Source organism: Equus caballus, chromosome 4 (assembly GCF_041296265.1).
Source record: "Equus caballus isolate H_3958 breed thoroughbred chromosome 4, TB-T2T, whole genome shotgun sequence".
NCBI classification, from domain to species: Eukaryota; Metazoa; Chordata; class Mammalia; order Perissodactyla; family Equidae; genus Equus; species Equus caballus.
This window is the reverse complement of record NC_091687.1, coordinates 20,341,045-20,366,546: the sequence shown is the minus strand read 5'-3', so window position 1 is coordinate 20,366,546 and position 25,502 is coordinate 20,341,045. Positions and strand designations below refer to the sequence as shown.

The window sequence follows — 25,502 nt, the reverse complement described above, 5'->3', positions numbered from 1 at the left end:
TCATGAGCAGGGAGAAGGGGGTAAGGGAGCCCCAGGCAGCCTGAAGAGACACACGTGGGCTCACTCTTCACCCTGCCACTCACTAGCTGCTGATTTGGGGCAAATTAGTTAACTTCTCTGAGCATCAGTTTCCCAGCTGAAGATGAAAAGTTTAAAAACAGGATTATTTTGCAAATTAAATGGGATAACATGGTTGGTGCTAAAGTCATATTATCCTTCACCCACTCCCAACCTCAGAGGAGTGAAGTTTGCACTATTCTTTACTACTTTGCCAAAATAAGTTTTTGACGTTAGTTGTATTGGTGTCCCAGGGCTGTCATAACAAAATACCACAGATTAGGGGGCTTAAACAGAGACGTTTATTCTCTCATACCTCTGGAGGGTGGAAGTCCCAGATCAAGGTGGCAGCAGGGTTGATTTCTCCTGAGGCCTCTCACCTTAAGTACAGATGGCCATCTCCTCACTGTGTCCTTGGTGGCCTCTCCTCTGTGTACAGGCATGTCTGTGTCCTCATCTCTCCTTCCAAGGACACCAGCCAGACTGGATTAGGGCCAACTCTAAAGACCTCATTTTAGCTTAATGATCTCTTTAAAGATCTTATCTCCAAAAATGGTCACATTCTGAGGTAATAGGGGTTAGGACTTCAACATATGAAATTTGGGAGGACACAATTCACCTTATAACGTTAGTGATTGAGGGAAATCCTCCAAGGCAATTCCTGGGTCTTGAGGAAAAAGTAACCCGTTTATAAACAAATATAAATTTTTTTGTTCAAGTTGCTATGCACACAGCTAGGCTTAGATGCTGGTACCCTGGGCTCTGTCTCCTCTTCTGATGGACACAGGAGCAGCACCTCGTAGGCCAGGCTGTGAGGATTGCATGGGAAAATGCCTGCAAAGCAGTTCTCACCATACCTAGTACCCAGTAAGTGCTCATAAATGATGGCTATTCTGTTATCTGAAATAGACAAAGCAATGTTGAAATAATAATCAGAGCTGAGGTGGCAGCCACAGGTTTCAGATGTTTCCCATGCACAGGAGAGCAAATTTTGCAATTTCAGATTCATCGTTAAAGAAATATATGCAGACCCAATAATACGTCTCCCAACCAGTTTAGATATGGATTCCTTTGCTGTATTTGAAACTCATTTCAACTTTTTCTTTGATTTAGGGAAGTGCCAGTGAAGCCACTCTGGTGGCCCTGCTGGCCGCTCGGACCAAAGTGACGCGCCGCCTGCAGGCCGCCTCCCCGGGGCTGACACAAGCCGCTATCATGGAGAAGCTGGTGGCCTACTCCTCCGATCAGGTGAGTGTGTTGGCCCGAAGCCCCACCGAGCCTCCAAGATCAAAGTGTTTTGCTTTACGTCAAATCAAAACAGAATAAAACCGTGAGCCTCATTTCAAATCCAGGGGGAGTTCCTCTGGTATCACCTAGACAGAGCCCTGTGCTAAAGAGAAGGTGTGGGCTGCAGGCGAGGACTTAGTAAATCAAGTTGAAAAGAAAATAACTGTGGTGCGAGATCACCGGGACTGGCTCTGTTGCCAGTGCCACCTGCTCTGGCTTACACTGAGGTCAGCTGGGCCACCTCCGGAGTAGCATGGCCGAGACACTGGACAAGGCTCTCAAAGACCTGGGCTCATAGCCCAGCTCTGCTATTTTGAGTTTTGTGATCTCAGGCAAATCACATAAACTCTCTGAGCTTTTTTTTTTTCCCCAACAAACAGGGACAAAAGCCCCTACCCCTTGGTGTTGCTGCTCTGCCAGCTAGTGACAGGACTAAGACAAGGGATATGCAGGTGCTTTGTAAGGTTTAGAGAATTCTGCAAATAGGAGCCTGTAGTGTGACTTCAATGGCCAGCCCATTCAAAAAGATTGAAAAACAAACAGAATTGTGTGAGAAGGAACAGAAGGGAAGAGAACTGAGCAGATGCAGAAAGTAACCCCATGAGGGAAATTCTAGTCAAGAGGGCACAAAAGTTTACCGTGCACCACCCTCAAGATTTTGGATTCCACAGGGAATAGCTGATCCAGCTTTGCTGATATATGTATCTTTAATGAATTTCTTAAGCCAGGCATTTCAACTGTGGCAGCTTTGTTCTAGTTAATAACGATAGGTAGCCTGAAACAAATACAGTACCCGTATTTCAATGCTTACTCAGGAGGATTATATCTCTCTGTGTGTTTTCTAACTCCACGTGTTAGCACTACCTATACATGAAGAAAATTATTCATTTATATTTATACTGCCCTGTTTCCCAGAAGGACATGAGGAGACAAAAAAATGCACCTGTCGTACTCAGTAAATATGTGTTGAGATAAGTTGCTATGAATGTTAGAGTGTATCCTTTCCAGATGTGGTTTCTGGGAGGGAATTTAGCCCTAGAAAAAGTAATTTGTGATGTTTTCTCGATTCTCCCAAGGAGGGTGCATGGCTAGGACTGTTCCAGGTGCACAGGAGTTAGGTGAATTCATGACATCCAGTGGATGGCCTTGGGCTCCAGGGTGTAATTCCTCTGTGGCCCTCCAGTCAGTTTCCTCAGGGGCAAGGCCAGATGCAGCGCTTTAGGTGCACACTGTTCACTGAGGGGGGCCCTCTGGGGAAACCTGTAGGAGTTAGGGAAGCAAGATGAGGCAGGGAAGGAACAAATAAGGATGTGGTCTCTGAGAACTGAGAACGTCTTGCTGTAGCCTGGCCCATGGGGGCTCCACTGGTGCATGAACCACCACAGAGCACAGAGCTGCCCCTCCTCAAGGCAATGAGACAGGCTTTTGTACATATGCATAGTCAGTCCTGCAGGGGTGGGTGCAGAAGGCAGCTCTGCAGAGAAGGGGCCAGCTGGAAGCCATGATCAGCCAACATCTGTCAGAACTGGGAGTGGACACCTAGGCCACACCAAGGGGACCTGGGCAGGACACAAAAAGCTTCTACTCCAGGAAGCAGATGCTTTCTCCATGAGAGAACCGTCTCTCCTGGACAATTCAAAACACCAGTGGCTTTAGTGACAACCCCTGTTGTCACTGCTCCCCAGGCCCCTGTCCACTGCCACACCAGCCTTCCTGAGACTTCTTACCTCCAATTGCCTAATCCTGTATTGAAACTACATTTCAGGCCAGCATTAACCCCAGGACGCATAGGGTCAAGGTGTTGGCTATACATTTATAACCTGATCATCTCAGTCATCATCTGAAGTTAAAGACAACGCACAAAGTTCATGAAAAGAATAGCTTCCTAGAGCTGTCAAGAGCTTCATAGGTGATTCTAGAGCCTCACAGGAGAAGAGGAAGAATAGTAGCTTATTTAGTTCCCTCTACGCCAGGCACTGTACTAGGATTCCACATAGTTATTTATCATTTTCACAACTAAGCTTTGAAGTGGGCATTGCTTGTTGTTTCGTTGTGCACAGGAGGCATGGAGGTTCCCTCTGGTAGCCTGCTAGGGTCACAGGGAAAGGGCTGCAGTCCACCCAGGCCCACATGGTTCCAAAGCCTGTGCTTCTCACTGGGCCCGCCTCCCTCCCAGAGGTTGCTGTTTGGGAGCTGCACCGCAGCAGCAGCAGTGAGGCCCCAGGACAGGACCAATCATGAGACAGTGATGGTGGTGCTGCAGGGCAGAGGGCGGCGACTTCAATAAGACTTGGCTTTCCCGGGAGTCCCTCAGAGAGGAGGGGTCTGCCATCCAACAAACATGCCATGTCTTGGCTTCCTTTCTCCAGACACTATTTACTGAGCATCTGATTGCTAAGCTTAGCCACCACACTGCCCAAGGCCCCGCAGTGAGAGGCAGGGCCCAGATATGAAGGCAGGTATTCTAACTCCACTTCTGGGGTATGCCTTCCAAGACCTCACTGCTTGCTCTCAAGTCAAACTAATGAATGAGAAACATCACCAACATTGACCCAGCACTTTATCTTCTAAGTGTCTGATTCATTAAACTGGAAAGCAAGATTCCACACGACCTGAAACAACTCCAGAAGAGAAGGTATGGGGAGAGGGAGGAAAGGAGAGCCGTTCTCTCTCCATTGTGGAATGAAAGGAGCTGCCAGCTTGAAGTGGTGGGAGCTCACTGCAGACCCAGGGGCTTATAGCTACTGCATGGAGCACGCCTGCACGAGACAAACTCTGCTGCTTTCTTTCTAGGCACACTCCTCGGTGGAAAGAGCAGGACTAATTGGTGGAGTGAAATTGAAAGCCATCCCTTCAGATGGCAAGTTTGCCATGCGTGCTTCTGCCCTGCAGGAGGCCCTGGAGAGAGACAAGTCAGCTGGCCTGATTCCTTTCTTTGTAAGTTCAACAGCACTTGCTGCAAATGGAGCCGTGGGCCTGGGGTGGGGCGGGGGTGCCGGGGCCACTTCCCAGGCTGCCTTGGTGGTCACAGGCCAGGCGGTACTTACACTGTCAGCCTGCCTCTCCTTGAGGAAGGCTGCAGGAAGACTTCATTTATTTTCCCTCCTGCTCGTGTTAATCTCAGAAAGAAGGAGGCAGAGAACCCCATCCGAGAGGGTTCTGCTTCCCGTTAGAAGTGGCACCTTATGATGGCCCATTGACAGCACTTTGTGCCATGAGGAGTATATGACTGATGAGTGAACTGAATGAAAAATAAAATGGAAGGCGTCGCTGCCCAGACCAGTGTTCTCAGTAGCTGCTAAGACTCATCATTAGCAGTGACTAATTAGAGCTAAAATATCTAACTAGCCAAATAGCGCCTGATTTTCTTGTGCACAGATAGGCATTTTCCAGTGGGGAAGAAATAACTGGCATTGCAGCTAGGACTGGGACTGGTCATACCTGGGGTGGCCACGGCAGTGTGTGGTGTCTGCGACTGACATGTCATGTGTGACGGCCGTTAAAATGTGTGATCATAGCACTAGCCCTGGGGGTTCACCGGGCTGCACTTTGTAGTCACTTGAGGAGCTGTGAAAAAAATACTGAAGCCCAGGCCTTGATCCAGTTTAATTTTACCAGAATTTCTAGGGATGGAGCCAGGCTGGAAATGTTTCACAGCAACTTCAAGATCCTCGTATGCGTCCAGGGTTGAGAAACACTGCCCAGATGGACACCTTTCAGCATCTGGGCGTTTCCTAGCTGTTAGAGCATTCTAGGTTTGAGAGACTTTATGAGCCACATGTTAATAACAGCCACTATATTTACTTATGATTAATCTTTGAGGCAAAGTTTTTTTCCTCCAAAAAATTGTTTTGGTCAATTCAGATTACTGATCATTTATTGACTATCTAACATGTGACTGAGGAAGGCATGGAGGGTACAATTTTATACAAAATTTGGTCCAGATTCAAGGCGTTCCCATAGGAATCAGGAGTATAAGCAAATAACTGTCACATAGAAGGAGCGAGAATTTTCAGAGGCTGCACGTAGAACGGATGCTGGCCAAGTCATTTTGGCGGGTGCGGCAGGCATCAGCCAGTGGAGCCAGGCTGAGCTGTCACCTTACCCCGACGTCTGTCTCAGTCACCCCTCACTGCTTATTTTTCTCGGTTGCATGTATTACACCTGACACACATATTTATTTTTATGTTTGTTTGCTATCTCCCTCTTCCCTCCAGAATGTGAGCTACAGGAAGGAAGGGTCCATTTAGTCACAGCTTTATTCTCAGCTTCTGGAAGCTGTGCCTGACACTTAGCGGAAGCTCAATAAATATTTGTCAAATAAATAAAGATTTAGAAGGAAGATCATTCCAGGCAGAAAGAAAGATTACCCTTGTAATTTCCACATTCAATTTCACCACAATTTGGAATGATTCTATTTAATTGAAGTAAAATCTTTTGAACCTATATTGCCAATTTTAAGACTCACAAGAATATCCTGTCTAGGGAAAAATAAACATATTGAGACACACTCTTTTAGGTTGAAGGATGAAGGCAATGGAGGAGACATCACATCAAATGATGAGAATATTTTATTTTATAAAAATTACAAAACTCATAAACAAGGTTAAAAGACAGATGCTGGCAATGAAATACGAGCTATATTATAAACTAAATCTTAAAAAGAAGGCTTAAGGATCAATAAGCAAAAAGACAACATTCCAGTAGGAAAATACACAAAATATATAAAGAGTTGGTTCCAAATTCAATCACAAAAAAAAATAAGAACATAAAACAAATTCCATTCCTCTAATAACGAAAGAAATACAAATGAGTCCCTGAGAGAGGTATGTTAGAGCCTCATACTATGTTGTAGATGTGTCTATTTCTTCTTTTGTATCTGTTGAGTTTTATTTAACATATGTTGAAGCTCAGTGACTTGGTACATCCGGATTTGGATTTGCCGTTTCTTCCTGGTGAATGACCCATTGGCTGTTACGAAATGCCTTCACCTCTAACCAGGCTTCTGCTTTGACTGACTCTGCTGTAATTACACCAGTGTTCAATTTGTTAGCATTTGCATGATATATTTTTTCCACTCTTTTACTTTCAACCTTACTGTTCTCTCATATTTAAGGCGTGTCTCTTGTAAGCAGCGTATGGTTGTTGCTGGTTTTTTAAAAATTATTTGTGTATAAATTCAGCATGACAGTTTTCTCTGTTTTGTCCATTTACACTGAAGGTAATTTCTGATCCATTTAAATGCGTATCTACCATCTTACTATTTGTTTTCTCTCTGGCCCACTTCTTAGATGATTGCTTTTCTCTGCTTTCTTGCCTTTTCTTAGCTTAATCAAATGTTTATATTATTCCATTTTCTTCGTTTTTAGCATATAGTTTTGTATTCTTTTATTTTTATGCCTCCCTCTCACCTTTTGTGTTATTATTGTCGTACATTTTAATTTACATATATTTAAAACTCCATGAGACTCTATTGTTATTTTATTCAGCAAATATTTGTTTAGATGAACCTAGCTATTTCTCTTTCCATTGACCTTCATTCCTTTCTGCATTTTCTTATTTTCATCTGAGATCATCTTCTTCCACCTGAAAAACTCCCTTTAGAATTTCTTTTACATTCTGATTTAATTATCTCAGTTCTTGTATTTCTGAAAATGTCTTTGCTTTGCCTTCACTTTTGAAAGACAGTTTTGCCTGGTGTGGAATTCTAGGGCGGAAGCTATTTTCTTTGGGCACTTTAAATATATAAGTCCATTCACTTCTTTCTTCCATGATTTCTGTCACCGTGTCAGTTGTCAGTCTTAGTGTTGCTTTGATGAAGATAATGTGGCAATGTGACTTTTTCCCCTGGCTGCTTGTAGCATTTGCTTTTAGGCAGTTTTACTATGATGCAATAGAATTGCTTTCTTTGTGCTTGGGTTTTGCAGAACTTCTTGAATCTGTGATTTGTTATCTCTCATTGGTTTTGGAAAATTCTCATCCATTATCTTTTTGAAGTTTCCTTCTGCCCGTTTTCTCTCTCCTCTCATTCTGAGACTCTGATTACACATGTTAAGTCTTTCCACTGAGGGAAAAATCTCTCTTATGCTCTTTTACATATTTTCCACCCATTTTTTTTAAATCTCCATGCTCAGTCTGACCTATTTACAATTTACCAATTCTCCCTTTAGCCACGTCCAACTGATAAATGAATATATCATGCTATTAATTTTAAACCTTGAAAAGTTTCAACTTTTTATTTTGAAATAATTGTTAATTTAAGGAAATTACACAACTAGTGCAAAGACGTCCTTGTGCCCTTCACCCAGTTTCCCCCAGTTGTTGCATCTTCCATAGGTATAGTCTAATAACAGATCCAGAGAACTGATTCTGGTACAATGTGTTTGGATGGTCTTATGTCACTGATTACATGTGTGGATTCATGTAACCACCACTGTAGTCGGGGCATAGAACTGCTCCATCACCCAGAGACCTCCCTCATGCTACCCCTCCGTGGTCACTCCCACCCTTCTCCTCTCTCACCATTCCTAACCCCTGGCAACCACTAAATTGTATTCTCTACACTTTTGTCATTTTGAGAACATTATATAAATTGAATCATACAGCAAATGGCCTTTAGAGATAGGCTTTTTTCACTCAGCATAATGCCCTTGAGATCCTTCCAAGTTGCCATGTATGTCAATAGTTGGTTCGTCTTTTTTTTTTTTTGCTGTCCCACAGAGATTTGGTTCCACATTATCTGTACCATAGTTTGTTTAACCATTTACCTATTGAAGGATGTTGTAGTTGTTTCCAGCTTCTGGCTTATTACAAATAAATCTTCCAAGAACATCCATGTACAGATATTTGAGTGGACGTGTTTTCATTTCTTTGAGATAAAGCCCTATAGTGCACTTGAGGCTCATAGGGTAGTTGTATGTTTACTTTTTAAAGAAACTACCAAACTGTTTTCCAGAGTGGCTGTACCATTTACATTTCCACTAGCAATGAGTGAGAAACTCAAGTTCTTTGCATCCTCACTAGCATTTGGTTTTGTCACTATTTTTTAATTTTAGATGTTTTGTTAGGTCTGTAGTGATATCTCCTCATAGTCTTAATTTTCAATTTCCCTGATGACTAATGATATTGAACATCTTTCCATGTGCTTTTTTGCCAACCATATATGCTCTTCAGTGAAATGAATCTTCATGATTTTTGCTCATTTTCTAAATGGATGGATGCATTATTTTTAAATTAATAGGCTTTACTTTTTAGAGCGGTTTGAGGTTTACAGAAAGATGAGCAGAAAGTACCGAGTTCCTGTATACTTCCTCCTTTGTAGCCTTCAGTTTCCCCTATTGTTAGCATCTTACATTGGTGTGGTACATTTGTTATAATTGGTGCACCAATATTGATACAGTGTTATTACCTAAAGCCCACAGTTTATATTAGGGTGCACTTTTTGTGGCGTACTTACTATGAGTTTTGACAAATGTCGAATAACATGTATACACCATTTCAGTATCATACAGAATAGTTTCACTGCTGTAGAAATCCCCTGTACTCCAACTATTGCTCCCTCCATCCCTCCAGCCTAGCCCCTGGCAATCACTGATCTTTTTACTGTCTTCATAGTTTTTTTCCAGAATGTTTTATAGTTAGAATCATATGGTATGTAGGTTATTTGTATTGGCTTCTTTCATTTAGCAATATGCATTTAGGATTTGTCCATATCTTTTAGAGCCTTTATAGCTCCTTTTGTATCACTGAATAGTATTCCATCGTCTGGATGTACCACAATTTATTCAAAGACCACCTATTGAAGGACATCTTGATTGCTTCCAAATTTTGACACTTATTAAAAAAATGCTTTAAACATTTATGTGCAGGTTTTTGTGTGCACATAAATTTTCAACTCATTTGGGTAAGTACCAAGGAATGCAATTGATGGATCATGTGGTAAGAGTATGTTTAGTTTTATAAGAAACTGCCAAATTTTTTCCAAAGTGACTGTGCCATTTTGCATTTCCACAAACAACGAATGATGGCTTCTGTTATCCTACATTCTCACCAGCATTTGGTGTTGTTACTCTTTGGGATTTTGGCTGTTCTAGTAAGTATATATTGGTATGTTAATATTTTAATTTGCAATTCCCTAATGACATATGACGTTGAGGATCTTTTCATATGATTACATGCTATTTGAGTATCTTCTTTGGTGAGATGTCTGTTATGCTCTTTTATGTTATGTTATGTTATGCAACTTTTTAATTGGATTGTTTGTTTTTTATTATTCTTGAGTTTTAAGAGTACTTTGTATAGTTTGGATACCAGTCCTTTATGAAGAGATATGTTTTACAAATAGTTTCTCCTGTGGCTTGTTTCATTCTCCGAAGTGTTTTTCGCAGAGCAGAAGTTTTTAACTTTAAGGAAGTCCATCTTATCAGTTTTTTCTTTCATGGATTATTCCTTTGGTGTTGTGCCTAAAAATTCATGGCCAAACTCAAGGTGATCTAGATTTTCTCGTATAAAATTTCTAGGAGTTTTATAGTTTTGCATTTTACATTTAGGTCTATGATCCATTTTGACTTAATTGTCAAACATGTAAGGTCTGTTTTCAGATTCATTTTTTTTCTATGTGGATGTCCAGTTACTCCAGCATTATTTGTTGAAAAGACTATCTTTTCTTCATTGAATTGCATTTGCTCCTCTGTTAAAGATCAGTTGACTATATTTGTATGGGTCTATTTCTAGACTCTCTATTCTGTTCTGTTGATCTGTTTGTCTATTCTTTTGCCAATACCACATTGTCTTGATTATTGTATCTTTTTAGTGAGTTTTGAAGTTGGATAGTGTCAGTTTCTTGACTTTGTTATTCTCTTTCAAAATTGTCTTGGCTCTTCTGGATCTTTTGCTTCTCCATATCAACTTTAGACTTAGTTTGTCAATTTCCATTATATAACTTGCTGAAATTTTTAATGAGATTGCATTGAATTTATAAGTCAAGTTGGGAAGAACTGACATCTTGACAGTATTGAGGGTTTTTATCCATATATATGAAATATCTTTCTATATATTCGATCTTTTTTTGACTTCTCTCATCAGTTTTATACGTTTCCTCATATCGATCTTATTCATATTTTGTTAGATTTATACCTAAGTATTTAAGTCTTTGATGATAATGTACATGGTATTGTGTTTTTAATTTTAAACTTCGACTTTTCATTGCTGAAATATAAGAAAGCAATTGACTTTTGTATATTAAACTTTTATCCTTTAACTTGTTATAATTGCTTATTAGTTCCAGGAGGTTTTTGGTTTTGATTCTTTTTTCTTGGTTTATTCTTTGGGATTTCTACATAGATAATCATGTCATCTTCAAACAAAGTCAGTTTTATTTCTTTCCTGCCAGCCTATATATATTTTATTTCCTTTTCTTGTCTTATTGCCTTAGCTAGAATTTCAGAATGATGTTGAATAGGAATAGTCAAAGCAAACATCTTTGTCTTGCTCTTAATCTTAGTAGGAAAGCTTCTAGTTTCTCACTATTAAATATAATGTTTTTAATAGATATTCTTTATCAAATTGAATAAAAGTAGTCTTACTTTGCTAAGAGTTTTTATCACGAATAGATGTTGGATTTTGTCAATACTTTTTCCATATCTATGAATATGATCATGTGATTTTTCTTCTTTCACCTTGTGATATGATAGATTATAGTAATTGATTTTCAGTGTTGAATGAGCCTTGCATAGCAGGAATAAATCTCATTTGGTTGTGATGTGTAAATTTTTTATACATCGTTGGATTTAATTTGCTAACATTTTGTTGAGGATTTTTGCGTCTATATTCATGAGTGATAGTTGTCTATAGTTTCTTTCTTGTAATGTAATTTCTTTCTTAAGAGTTTGGTAGATTTCACCAGTGAACTCAATTGGGCTTGTTGCTTTCTGCTTTGGAAGGTTATTATTTTATTGACCCAATTTCTTTAAGTAGGTATAGGCTGTCTTAGTCCATTCAGGCTGCTATAACAAAATACCAAAGACTAAGCAGCTTATAAACAACAGAAATTTGTTTCCCACAGCTCTGGAGGCTGGAAGTCCAAGAGCAGAATGCCAACGCGGTTAGGTTCTGATGAGAGTCCTCTTCCAATTGCAGACTGCTGAATTCTTGCTGTGTCTTTATATGACAGAAGGCTCTGGGGAGCTCTGTGGGGTCTCTTTTATAAAAGCACTAATCCCATTCATGAGGGTTCTAGTCTCATGACCTAAGCACCTCCCAAAGGCCCCACTTCCTAATACTATCACCTTGGGCATTAGGTTTTCAACACATGAATTTAGGGGAGGGGAGACAAAAACATTCAGACCACAGCATAGACCTTTTGAGATTACCTGTTTTTCTTTGTGTGAGTTTTTGTAGATTGTGTTTTTCAAGGAATTGGTCCATTTCATTCAGGTTATCAAATTTGTGGGCATAGAGTTGTTCATAATATTCCTTTATTATCCTTTTAATGTCCATGAGATCAGTAGTGATGTCCCTTCTTTTATTTTTTATACTAGTAATTTGCGTCTTCTCTCTTTTTTCTTTAACCTGGTTAGAGGTTTATCAATTTTACTGATCTTTTCAAAGAAAGACCTTTTGGTTTCATTGATTTTCTCTATTGATTTCATGTTTTCAATTTCATTGATTTTTGCTCTAATTCTAATTATTTCTTTTCTTCTACTTACTTTGGATTTCATTGGTTCTTCTTTTTCTAGTTTCCTAAAGTGGAAGCTTACATGAGAAATTTTAGATTTTCTTCCTTTCCTGATATATGCATTCAATGCTATAATTTCTCTCTAAGCACTACTTTCACTGCATCCTACAAATTTTGATGTCGTATTTTCACTTTTGTTCAAAATATTTTTAAAATTTTTCTTGAGATTTCTTTGTTTGACAAATATGTTATTTAGAAGTGGATTATTTTATCTGTAAATATTTTGGGGTTTTCTAGCGATCTTTCTGTTATTGATTTCTAATTTAATTCCATTGTGATCTAAGAGCATATTGTGTGTAATTTTTACTCTTTTAAGTTTGTTGGTGTGTGTTTTATGACTCAGAATGTAGTCTATCTTGGTGAATGTTCCATGTGAGCTGGAAAAGAATATATATTCTCCTCTCATTGGATGAAGTATTTTATAGATGTCACTTAGATCCTTTTGATTGGTGGTACTGTTCAGTTTTAGTGTAGGCTCCCTGATTTTCTGTCAGCTGGATCTACCAATTACTGATAGAGGAATGTTGAAGTCTCTGAACTATAATAGTAGATTCATCTATTTGTCTGCAAAGTTCCCTCAGTTTTTGTTTCATGTACAGTCATAAACCACTTAATGACATTTTTGTCAGCGATGGACCACATATATGATGGTGGTCCCATAAGATTAGTACTACCCAGCTTATCTGTGTAGTAGGCTTACCACCTAGGTTTGTGTAAGTACAGTCCATGATGTTTGCACAATGATGAAATCACCTGAAGATGCATTTCTCAGAACATATCTCCATCGTTAAGTGATGCATGACTGTATTTCGATGATCTGTTGTCAGGTGCATACACATTAAGGGATTTTATGTCTCCTTAGACAATTGACTCCTTTATCATCAATTGACTCTTAATGCTCCTGATAATTTTTGTTGATCTGAAATCTGCTTTGTCTGAAACTGATATAGCACTGTCTGTGTCTTTATATTTAAAGTGGATTTATTATTTAAAAAAATATAGTTGAGTCCTGTGTTTTTAATCCATTATGACAGTCTCTGGCTTTTAATTAGTCTATTTAGACCATTCACGTTTAACGTGATTATTGATATAGTGGGATTAATATCTACGATATTTGTTGGTTTCTATTTGTTTTCCTTGTTCTTTGTTTCCTCTTTTGATCTTCTGCCTTCTCTTGTTTTAACTGAGCAGTTTATGTAATACCATTTTTTCTCCCTCTCTTGGTATATCAATTAGACTCTTTTTTTTTCACTTTCTTTAGTGGTTGCTTTTGAGTTTGCAGTACATTTACAACCAATCCATGTCCTCTTTCAAATAGCCCTCTACCACTTCATGGGTAGTACAAGTACCTTATAACACAGTATCCCCAGTTCCTCCTGCCCATCTCTTATAACATTGCTGTCATTTATTTCACTTATTTACAAGTGACAATCCCAGAATATACTGTTAATATTATTTTGAACAAATGATTATCTGTTAGATCAGTTAAGAATAAGAACAATAAAATATCTTGTTTTATCTTTACTTATTCCTTCTCCAATGCTCTTCCTTTCATTATATAGATGCAAATGTCTGACCTATATAATTTTCTTTCCTTCTGAATTGCTTCTTTTAACATTTGTTGGAAAGCAAATCCATAGATGAAAAGTTCCCTGGGTTTTTGTCTATCTAAGAAAGTCTTTATTTCTTCTTCACTTTTGAAGCATAATGCCACTGAATACTGAATTCTAGGTTGGTGGGTTTTTGCTTTCAGCATTTTAAATACTTCTCTCCACTTTCTTTTTGGCTGCATGATTTTTAGAGAAGCTCACTGTAATTCTTAGCCCTGCTCCTCTGTACGTAAGGTGTTTTTTTCCTCTAGCCTCTTTGAAGACTTTTTCTTTGTTTTTCATTTTCTGCAGCTTGAATATGATATGCCATGTTGTACATTTTTTGTTATTTATCCTCCTTGGTATTTTCTGAGCTTCCTGAATTTGTGAATTGATGTCTTTCACTAATTTTAAGAAATTCTCAGTCATAATTGCTTTAAATATATTTTCTTTCCTGTCTCTCTTTATTCCCCTTCTGATATTTCTGTTATGGCTATGTTACACCATTTGTGTTTGTCCTACAATTCTTGGATATTCTGTTCTCTCTTTTTCATTCTTCTCTTTGCATTTCAGTTTTGGAAGTTTCTTTTACCATTTTTTCAAGCTCACTGATTCGTTTTTCAGCCATGTCCCTGTCTATTGATGTATCCATCAAAGGCATTCTTTATTTCTGTTAGAGTGTTTTTTATTTCTAGAATTTCTTTTTTATTCTTTCTTGGGGTTTCCATCTCTCTTCTTACATTACCCATCTTTTCTTGCATGTTCTCCATCCTTTCTGTTAGAGATTTCAGTATATTAGTTATAGTTTTTTAAAATTCCTGGCTTGATAATTCCAATATCTCTTCAACCTAAGAGTCTGGTTCAGGTCTTTGCTCTGTTTCTTCAAGCTGTATGTTTTGTCGTTTAGTATGCTTTTTAATTTTTTGTTGAAAGCTATACATGATGTGCTGGGTAAAAGGCATTGAGATAAATAGCTGTTAGTGTGAGGTTTCATGTTTATCTGTCTAGAAGAAGGCTGTGTTTACTGTCTGTTATAGCTATAGATGTCAGAGGTTAAAATTGTCTTTAGTATCTTTGTTTGTATCTCCCCTATTGTCTTTGGGGTTCCATAGAGTCTTTTTCTTAAATAAGGTCTTTGATGTGCAATTTTTTCAGTTGTATTCCCTTGTGATCGTTCAAGAGCCCTGTTGATGTGGTGGTAAAATGTGTGTGAGGGGAAGTGTTCTATAGTCCTGTGATTATTTCTCAGTCTTTTGACGGGCTGTGCTCCTGGGCTGTGACCTTCACCAGTGCTTCTCAGTCCCCTCACCCATTCCCTAAGGTGAGACAGAAAGGTTTACAAGGACTGGAATTGGGTATTTCCCCTCCCCTACCTTGAAGGCAACCCTTCTCTCAGATTGGTGAGCGTTTAGTAAATCCTCAGTAGGTTAGGATCTGACAGATAGTTCTTTTGAGGGGAGGCCTTGTTAAGAAGAACCAAATGCTTTGGGCCTATTTCAAAGTTTCTACTTGCCCCCTTCCCTGCCAGAAGCATGGGGGCCTTTGCCTCCAATCTTCACTGTGATAATCTGTCAGAGCTTCTGGAGTTAAAACTCACAAAAGGGTGCACCCCCCATAAGATTAGACCCCCTCCTGGAACATTCAACTCTCAAACTTGTTTAAATCTAGTTTGATTTCTTTGAACATACAAGCCTGTGCATGCTTTATTAGATTTACACCTGCATATTTCTTTGTTTTGAACAACTGTAAATGCTATTGTATGTTTAATTTTGGTGTCCATGTGTTTATTGTAGCTTATTGAAATACAATTAATTTTTGTATGTTGATCTTATATTCTGTAACCTTGCTCAATTCACTTACTCGTTCTAAGAATTCTTTTTATGGATTCGTTGGGGTTTTCTATGTAAACAATCATGTCATATGCAAATAGGTACAGTTTTATTTTTTCCTTTCTGATCTGTAATGCATTTTCTTTCCTTTCCTTTACTTGCCTTCTTGCGCTGGCTAGAATTTCTAATACCATGTCGAATAGCAGTGGTGAGAGTGAACATTCTTACCTGTTCTCAATCTTAAGGCAAATGTGATTAGTTTTTCATCATTAAGTATGATGTTAGTTGTAGGTTTTTTATCGATGTTCTTTATCAAGTTGAGAAAGTTTCCTCTATTCCTAAAATTCTCAGAATTTTTATCATGAATAGGTATTGAATCTTTTCAAATGATTTTTTCTGCATCAATTGATACGATCATGTGGTTTTCTTTTTTAGTCTGTTAATAAGGTAGATTACATTGATTGAATTTCAAATGTTGAACCAGCCTTGCATCCCTGGAATAAATCTCACTCATTTGTAGCATATGGTTCCTTATATATATTGCTGGATTTTAATTGCTAATATTTTAAGGATTTTTGCTTCTATATTTGTGAGTGATATTGGTTTACTATTTTCCCTTTTTACTCACTTGATCTGGTTTTGATTTAGTACTGGCTTCATAAAATGACTTAGGAAGCACTTCCTTCCTCTTCTGTTTTCTGGAAGAGATTGTCTAGAATTGTTGTTAATTCTTCTTTAAACATCTGGTATTATTCATCAGTGAAATTATCTGGGCTTGGAGATATATTTCTTGGGAGAGTTTTAAATGGTTAATTTAATTTCCTTAATAGGTATGGGTCTATTCAAATTATCTGTTTCACATTGGGTTTGTTGTGGAAGGTTGCAATTTTTGAATGGCTGGTCCATTTCATGCAAGTTGTCAACAATTTTGGATAGAGCTGTTTATAGTACTCTTTTACTATCCTTTTGATGTGCAGCGTTCGTACTGATATCTCCATTTGTTCCTAATATTTGTCTCTTTTCTCTTTTCTCTTTATTTCTTTGTGAGTCTTAATAGTGTTTTGATCTTTATAAAGAACCAACTTTTACTTTCATTGATTTTTTTCTACTTTTTAAAAAATTTAATTTATTTCTGTTCTTATCTTTATTATTTCTTTTTGTCTACTTTCTTTGGGTTTATTTTCTTCCTTTCCTAATTTCTGGAGGCTCAGATTATTGATTTGAGACTTTTTTCTTTTCTAACGTAAGTAATAAGTGCTACAGATTTCCATGTTGGCACTTTTTTAGCTGTGGTCCACACATTTTGATATATTTTATTTTCATTTTCATTTAGTTCAAATACATTTAAAAATTTCTCTTGGGGCTGACCCCATGGCCGAGTGGTTGAGTTCGCACGCTCTGCTGCAGGCAGCCCAGTGTTTCGTTGGTTCGTGTCCTGGGCGCAGACATGGCACTGCTCATCAGGCCATGCTGAGGCAGCATCCCACATGCCACAACTAGATGGCCCTACAACAAAGAATATACAACTATGTACTGGGGGGCTTTGGGGAGAAAAAGGAAAAAAAAATTTCTCTTGAGGATTCCTCTTTGACCCATGGGTTACCTTGAAGTACATGATTTAATTTCCAAGTGTTTGGAAGTTTTCCCATTATACTGACCCACAGTTATCTAGAAGTGTTTTATTTCCAAGTGTTTGCAGATTTTCTTATTATATTTCCACCATTGATTTCTCGTTTTAGTCCATTGTGGTCGTAGAACACATTCTATGTGAATTCAATTATTAAAAATTTGTTGAGGACTTTTTATGGCCCAGGATATGGCCTGTCTTGGTATATGATCCATGGATACTTAAAAAGAATGTGTATTCTGTAGTGGGGTGGAGTGTTCCACAAATGTCTATTAGATCTTCCTGGTTGATGGTCTTGTTGAGTTCTTCTATGTCCTTGCTGATTTTCTGTCTAGATGTCCGTCAATTGTTGAGAGAGGAATATTAAAGTATTTGACTATAATTGTGGATTTATCTATTTCTCCTTTCAATTCTATAAATTTTGGATTCATAAATTTTGCAGCCCTTTTGTTTGGTGCATACACACTTAGGATTAATAGGTCATCTTGATTGACTCTATTATTAATTAGTGGCCTTTTCTGCTCTGATAATATTCTTTGCTCTGAAGTCTACTTTATCTGATTTAATATAACCTCTACTTTTTTTGATTAATGTTTGTGTGATATGTTTTTTCAATTCTTTTACTTTCAAACTACCTATATCATTATATTTGAAGTAAATTGATGTATTTAGACCACTTATATTTAGTGTAATATTTGGTATGTTAGGCCTAAGTCTACCATTTAAAAATTTTTCTGTTTGTTCTGTTTTTTCTTTCTCCGTTTTCTTTTTCCTTCCTTCCTGCTGGCTACTTGAACATTCTTTAGAATTTTATTTGGGTTTATCTATAGATTTTCTTTTTGGTATATCTCTATAGCTTTTTCAGTGGTTACTCTAATTATTATATTATATACATATGACTTATCAAAGTCTACCAGTGTCATCATCTTACCAATTTGAATAAAAAATAGACACATTACCTTCCTTAGTTCCTTTACCCTCTCCCATTTATAATTGTTTTAAATATCACTTCTACTTACAGAGAACCACATCAGACAGTGTTATACTTTTTGCTTCAGCCATCAAACATAAATTAAAATACTGAAGAGAAGGAAAGTCAATGGTACTTACTCATATTTTTGTTTTCATTCTTCATTCTTCTTTCTCAATGTTCCAAGATTCCTTTTTTTATCATTTGCTTTCAGTCTAGATAATTTTCTTTAGCCATTATTAGGGAGGTCTGTTGGTGAGAAATTTTCTTAGTTTTTCTTCATCTGAAAATGTCTAAATTTCCCCTTTATTTGTAAGGAATAATAAATATTAACAATTTTGATTTTAGAATTTTCATTTGATTGCTTTAATAGATGCTTGTTCTCTGGTGAAATTTTCCATCTTTCCATCTATTTTATTGAACATATTAATCACAATTATTTTAAAGTACATCGTCTTCTAACTCCAATATCTGTAGACCCTGCGCATCTATTTTCTTTTTGTTTGTTTCTCTTGTTCTTCTAGTTCTGTTTCTTGATGTAGCTGGTATTTTTTTCAATGTCAAACATAGTGTATGAAAAGCTATAGAGACTTCCAGTTATGTTATTTTTCTCTGGAGAGGACTCACCCTAGCTTCTGGCAGGAAGCTAAAGAAATGAGCCACTCCTTCAAGCCAACGAAGGTCTGAGCTTGCACACAGTTGCGCTCTGACTCTAACTCTGCCTGCCTCTGCTTTGCTCCCACTCCTGTCATGTTGCCCGTCTGAGAGTTGGGTGTTTTCCAGGTCCCCTTGTCATTGGTAGGTCTAGACTCCAATTTCTGTCTTCCTGCTTCATCCGACTGCTGAACATTCTGCTCAGCTTTTCATCTCTTTTTTTGCTTTTCTTCGTGGCCTCTTTCTTTCTCAGCATAAGAAGCAGAAAATACCTTGATGGGCAGTGTAGTGCAGTACATCCAGTGCAATTCTCTGAATTTCCTTTCCTGCTGGGATCTTGGCATCTCAAGTCCTTGCTGCCATGGCAGCCTCAAACTCCAATGTGTCTCCTGCCCTGGGAGGTTCTCAAAAGCCCCGCTGACTTCTGGGCCTCTACACCAGACTGTCCACCACACATCATAGCCTCTCAGCACAGGGTGGCTTAAGAATCAGCACAGGCCCTGAGGGGAAAGCAGTGGACAGAATGTCAGATTCACTAGTGAGTTTCCCTTCGCTCTTGGATCCTGGCTCCTCAATTCTTGGCTGCCTCTGCAGCTCTTTGATTCCTTCACACTGATATGGTTTGAATTTTCCAGCTGTTTGTTCTGGAACTGTTAGTTTGCTCCAGGCTTCTTCATCACAGCTGGAAGCTAAACTGGAAATGAAAATTAAAACAATGGTGTATTATTAAGAAAAAGTTTATTTTTAAAATTATTGTATCAATGTTTTCATTATAAGGATATTAATCACTTTACAATATTTGATAATCATAGGAGAGTCTAAAATGACAAATAAAAGTTAAAGAAAAATACATTTAACATTTTGGTTTATATCATTTTAGACCCTTTCTCTTCACACATTTACATTTATTTATTTTGAACAAAATTAAGATTTTGTTGTGGACACTGATTTGTAAATTTATTTTTCACTTCATATATTATGAACATTTCTTCAGGTCATTATATATTATCTCTCTCCCTATATATACATGTATAATATATATATATATATACATACACACACATACACATATGTACATATAACACAAATAAGTGAAATACAATTCCTTTGAGAGGAATTCAAATATATGCACATATATGCTAGCAATATCCTAGTGTTAAACATTTGGGTTATCTACCTTACATTCTTTATGATAGTTACTGGTACATTTTAAAAATTAACTAATTAATTAATCTTATGTCTGTTACTAGGTCCTTAGGAACAATTTCAAGCACTGGAATTATTTGATCAAAATTATGGTTTTTCCCAAGGCTTTAGAAGCTGCCATATTCCTCACCAAAAATGTCACACCAATTTACCCAAAAACGTGCTTTACAAAAATTATTAAAGGGGCCGGCCTGGTGGCATAGTGGTTAAGTTCGTGTGCTCTGCTTTGGTGGCCTGGGGTTCACAGGTTCGGATCCTGGGCATGGACTTACCACCCATCAAGCCATGCTGTTTCGGTGTCCTGTATGCAAAATAGAGGAAGACTGACACAGGTGTTAGCTCAGGGACAATCTTTCTCCCCAAAATAAAAAAGAAGTTGTTAAAAATATGTTAAGGGTCAGTCCCAGTTGCCTAATGGTTAAGTTTGGCACACTCCACTTCGGTGGCTCTGGTTCAATTCCCTGGCATGGACCTATACCACTCGTCTGTCAGTGGCTATGCTGTGGCAGCAGCTCACAAACAAAAAGAGGAAGATTAGCAGCAGATGTTAGCTCAGGGCAAATCTTCCTCAGCCAAGAAAGAAAAGGTTAAAATAGAGACATCTACTGAAGGAAATCTAATGGTGGTGATATTGCTAAGCAGGAGAGTGTTATATTATTAATTAGAAATTTCCCCTCCTCCCTTTTGCCCATTATGTGTTCTTTCATTAGAATCTAAGTTTTCACTTACATTAAAATTTATATTTTAGTTAAAGTTATATATACACCTAGCTTCATAGTTAATTAGTTCTGTGTGTCCTGAAACGGCAGCACCAAAAACAGGGGTCACCTGAACAATCCCCTCCTCCTCACCCGTGATGTTCCCTCTCCAAAGTCAATAGCTTTAATTTCTTTCAGTATTTTTCTCCTTCATCTTTGATAAAAATTCAAATGTATGTATTGAGTAATACAATGATACAGAAAGTTGTAGGGATTCTGAGAAAGAAGGAGAGAGAAATTTGTCTCTTCTTTCCAAATTATTTTATAACGTATAAGCTTTTGTGGTCTTCCCTCAGGAATCATTAGAAAACAATTATTATTGTCTTTGTTGTTCAGATATTTTCCATAAAAAGTTGTTCTAAAAACACATACATATTTATGACACTACACAAAAGAAAGAAGAATCAAATGCTGTCATAATTTAGGGACGGGATTTCAGAAGACAGTGTAGTCTTCTGCTCTGGCCACTCCTCTGTGCCTTTGTGTTTATGAGCACTTTGAAATAAAGCATCATTTGTGAGCTCTTCAGGGTGGCCAAGGCCCTTGTTGGGACATTTTATATATGTCATTTAGGAGGCATCTACATTGACTACAATTTATAATCCTCATTGGTGGGCTCTCAAGCCAAAGGTGGACAAATTCATGGTCTTAGCAGCAGGAGGTGCCAGATCCTTCTAGTCACTATATTTCTAAACTTATCATGATGGAATATGTAACAATTCCATGCTCATTTACTTAGTCATTCGTGTGACAAATGTTTATTGAGCACCCACTACCTGCTGGGCCTGTGGGTATTGAGATGAACGGGGGCCCTCAGGGATCTTGTTGCCTAGACAGAGACGTTAAGTGAACGGTCGTTTGTGACAAGGTGCAGTGTGGTCTGTGCTAGAAGCAATTTCAGCAATTCCACTGTGGGAAGACAGGGTCAGGGAAAAGTTGCCGCAGGAGCAATAGTCTTGAAAGAAGAGGGATGGAGGTCAAGGGAAAGAGTTGGGGGGCAGCTTAGGCAAAAAAACCTTTTAGTGAAAGGAAATTGCAATGACATTCTATGGTATCGCAGTCAACTGATGCACGGAGAGACTTTGGAATTTGTGAGGGCCATAAAGCAGGCAGGTCGTGCTATGATGTGATTCCAAATCTCCTGCTTCATGCACCACATTGCACTATTGTCCATGGAGGGGCAGGAAGAGAGCCACTGGCAGTTCTGAACAACTGTGAGGGCCTTCATTGTCTGGACCTGTGAGGTGAATGGAAGGGTGTAGGAGGTGGGTGGTGAGGAAGCCATGCAGGGACCAGCCCATGAGGAAGATGGGCTTTTCCCAAAGAGCAGTGGGCATTCACTGAAGGAGTTTTAGGCTGAAGAGAGACACAACCAGATTTGTATTTTCAATGTGCCAATGGGCACGTTGAGGGGCTGTGAAGGCCTGGCACATAGAGTTTCCTGGTGAAGTGTGCCTCAAGTTGTCTGTCCATTAGAATAAAGGCCTAAAATTGGGGTTCTTTTTTTCAGTTTGCATCAGTTCAAAGCTAGCCTATAAAAGTAACATTGCATACTTGAATAGCTTTACTTGGGCAGGTCAGGGGTGGGAGTGGGACGTGGAGCGGCTGTCACTCTCATGGCTATCACACTGATCCATCCACCATTATGAGTGGTCATTAGCAATTAACAGCCAAAACTTGCAGAGATTATGAATTATTTTGCAACATTACTTATCTGAAAAATATTCATTGAGTCCTATCAAAATCTGGATTTGCCTGTGGGAGTGTATTTGTGATGTAAAAGTTACTTATCACATGTGTCTGGGCAAAAGAAAATGATTAAGGATGGTTGGTGTGATGGAGAGATTGGTGAGAGGCAAGACAAGAGGCAGGGAGATTAAATACTCTGTGACAATTAGTTGAGGATAAGGAAGATGTGAATGAAAATGATGGCAATGGATGTGAAATGAAAGGAATGGATTCAAGAAACATTGATGAAGGAATCGGTGACTAATTGAATGCAGGGAAGAGTTCAGAATGACTTCCACATCTCTCACTTAGATGGTTCTGCTATTCCATTCCTTGAGCTATGAGATATAGAGAGAGCTTAAGAAATAGAAGGAGCACAGGCTTGGGAGAGAAGAAGACAAGCTCATTTTTGTACAAGTTGAAGGTTTGCACTTGTAAGCAGAGATGTCTCCCAAGAAAGTTGAGGTCATGTAAGAAGAGAGGTCTGAACCAGACACACAGATGAGTTTGGGTGGTCCCAAAGTCACTGGGAATGATGCAGCAGTCCACGGGGTCTACTTGAGAGAAGAGGCCTAGGAGAGAACATCAACATTTAAAGGTGGGTTGAGAGAGAGGAGCTCGGGAAGGAAACTGAAAAGGAGAATCAGGGAGGTGGGGGAACCAAGCCCCGTAGGAGAGTATCCTGAAGGCTGGAGATGCCAAGTGATATTAGGACTGAGAGACACCTTACTTGTTTTGCTAAGAGAAGGTAATTTGTGAACTTCATAGAAGTAGGTTTACCAGGGTGGCCAGGGGTGAAATTCAGATTCCACTGGGCTAATGAATGAATGAGAAATGCAGGAATAGATTCCCTTGTAAAGAAGTTTGCCTGTGAAGGACAGGAGAGAAGTAGGGCAGTAGCTATAATGCTGGGACAATGGAAGTTGTGCTGAAATGAGAGATTTATGATATTTATATGCTTAAGTGAAGGAGCCAAGTGAGAAGGAGAGATACAAAGCATTCAAGAGAAGACCACTGTTTTGTCCAGAGGAACAAAACCAAATTTTTATTCTTTTAGAGGAGGATGGGGCACCCAATGAATGTACCACTGTTGGAATTTTGCTCTTTAGAGCAAAATGTATTTGGGGCATCTGTGACGTTCTGCTGACAGAGGCCACAGACATGGGCCAGTCCTGTGTTTTGGAGCAGAGGGAAGCTTCCTGGTTCATCCACACACATGTTCCTACACTCATCAAACAGGTTTCCTTCAGATCACCTCCTGTGCCAGCCCCTGGGGATTTGTGAAAAGCCATGGTCCCTTTCCACATGGGATGGTTCTCAGTGGGAAGACAGACGTGTTCCCCAATCTTTGCACCATTGGATGAAAAGCATGCACGTAGAGAAGGGGTAGAGGCTGCACTTAGCTCTATAGAGGAGATCAGGGAAGCCTTTTGCTAAGAGAGCGCATAAGCCGTGCCCTAGAGGGTATGCAGGTAGTGCTCATAGGCATCGTGCCTTTCTTGTTGAAGAAAAGAATACTGCAAAGGTAGAGCTGTGCTAGATCATAGGATAGTTAAGGAGCTGCAGCCAGTTTGTTAGTTTAAACAGGCAGCCACGGGACAGTGAAGCCAAAGAGACAGGCTGGTCCAGACCGAGAGGGGCTGTAGCTTCAGCTTTGACTTATTGTCCTGTTGTTCCGTTGAAACTGTATATCTAGTGGTTCTAATTCTGCGCATGCACAATCACTCTATGCACAAGTCTGAGATGTAGACCTGGAACCTTCACTACATTCCCAAAGGGGTTACAGACCCCTCAAAATTCAAGACCCACTGCTGAGAGCAAGGGGCACATTTGGTAGGTTTGAACCCAGAGAGCTGGATCTCTGCCCTCCATGAACTCCACTGGGGCTTGTGAAAGTTCCCCTTTCTTCCTCGCGTTGGTCATAGTTTGCCTTCTCTACTTGCTAAGGTCAGGCCAAAGGCAGAGGGTGGTGCCTGAGAGGCACATATCTGAGCAAAGCAGGCCAGTTGATGGGCAAGGAAGGCAGTAGAGGAGGCTCTACCTCTGGAAAGGGACGCCTGCTCGGGAGCAGGAATGCCGTGGGCTCTCAGAGATGGGGCGCCTGCACTGTCCTCCTCCCCCCCGCCCCTTGCACAAATGTGATTATGCCTCTGCAGAGCGGCTGAAATCAGGTTAGTGTGATTGAGCTGAGCCGAGGTAATCAGAGCCCTCAGCAGAGCAGGTGCTGGGCTTTAAAGTGGCTTCTGAGAATTAGGACAAGCTGACTCTTAGTCATCTAGAATACTGAGCACACAGGGCCCCATCACCTCGCCAGCCTGGCACATCCTCGCTGAAAGCCACGATTGCCACTCCTGTCCACGGGCCTCCCTCGTGAGTGGCAAAGGGCTTGTGTTGGCTGGAAGGGCCTGTGGCATGGCCCTGGGTGCTGGGTCCTTTAACTGGCAGGACAAGAAGTGCTAACCACACCTGGGTTCACATCTCGGTCTGCTCCTGCCTGTCTACGTGTCCTCGGACCCACCTCTGGGAGTCTCACTTAGGTTAGCTGCAAAGTAGGGAACACACACATATCCAACTCATAAGGTTGTTGTGACGATTGAATATAACATCTGCCAAGCTCCCGGTGCCAGGCCTGGCAGAGCGGGCACTCAGAGAATGTCCCCTATTCTTATTCTCAATGGAGGCCACTCCCAGGACAAGGCAGGATTTTATTGTTTTTACAAAAATTTTCCATGCTCAGAACAAAAACATCGATAATCATGTAAAACTCTAAGAATAAAGGTTTATATTAACCAACATCTCATCTTAAGAGATAAGCAGTATTAATATTTGGTGAACATCATTCTAGACGCTCTTCTGTGTGCACTTTAATAGATAGAAAATAATTCAAACAAGAGGATATTTACTATATATGTAATTTGAAAATCAGAAGTTATTGCATTTAATTCAATTAGAATTTAACTGAGGAAAATGAGATGAAACTGAAGGAATTGCTGAACTACAGATACATTGTTCCTAAGAGACTCTGAAAATTGAGAAAACAAATTTCAAGCAATATTAAGATA

General features: G+C 39.2%; 1 protein-coding gene across 5 annotated transcripts in view; it reads left to right on the top strand.

Annotated features, from left to right (window-relative positions):
• Positions 1-25,502, top strand: part of DDC (dopa decarboxylase) — a 90,197-nt gene that overhangs the window by 27,320 nt on the left and 37,375 nt on the right. For all 5 annotated transcript variants that reach the window (XM_014738979.3, XM_070264429.1, XM_014738978.3 and 2 more), the window contains exons 5-6: positions 1,171-1,305; positions 4,138-4,281. In XM_014738979.3, coding sequence (XP_014594465.2) covers positions 1,171-1,305; positions 4,138-4,281 — 279 coding nt within the window. The remainder of the gene's footprint in view (positions 1-1,170; positions 1,306-4,137; positions 4,282-25,502) is intronic.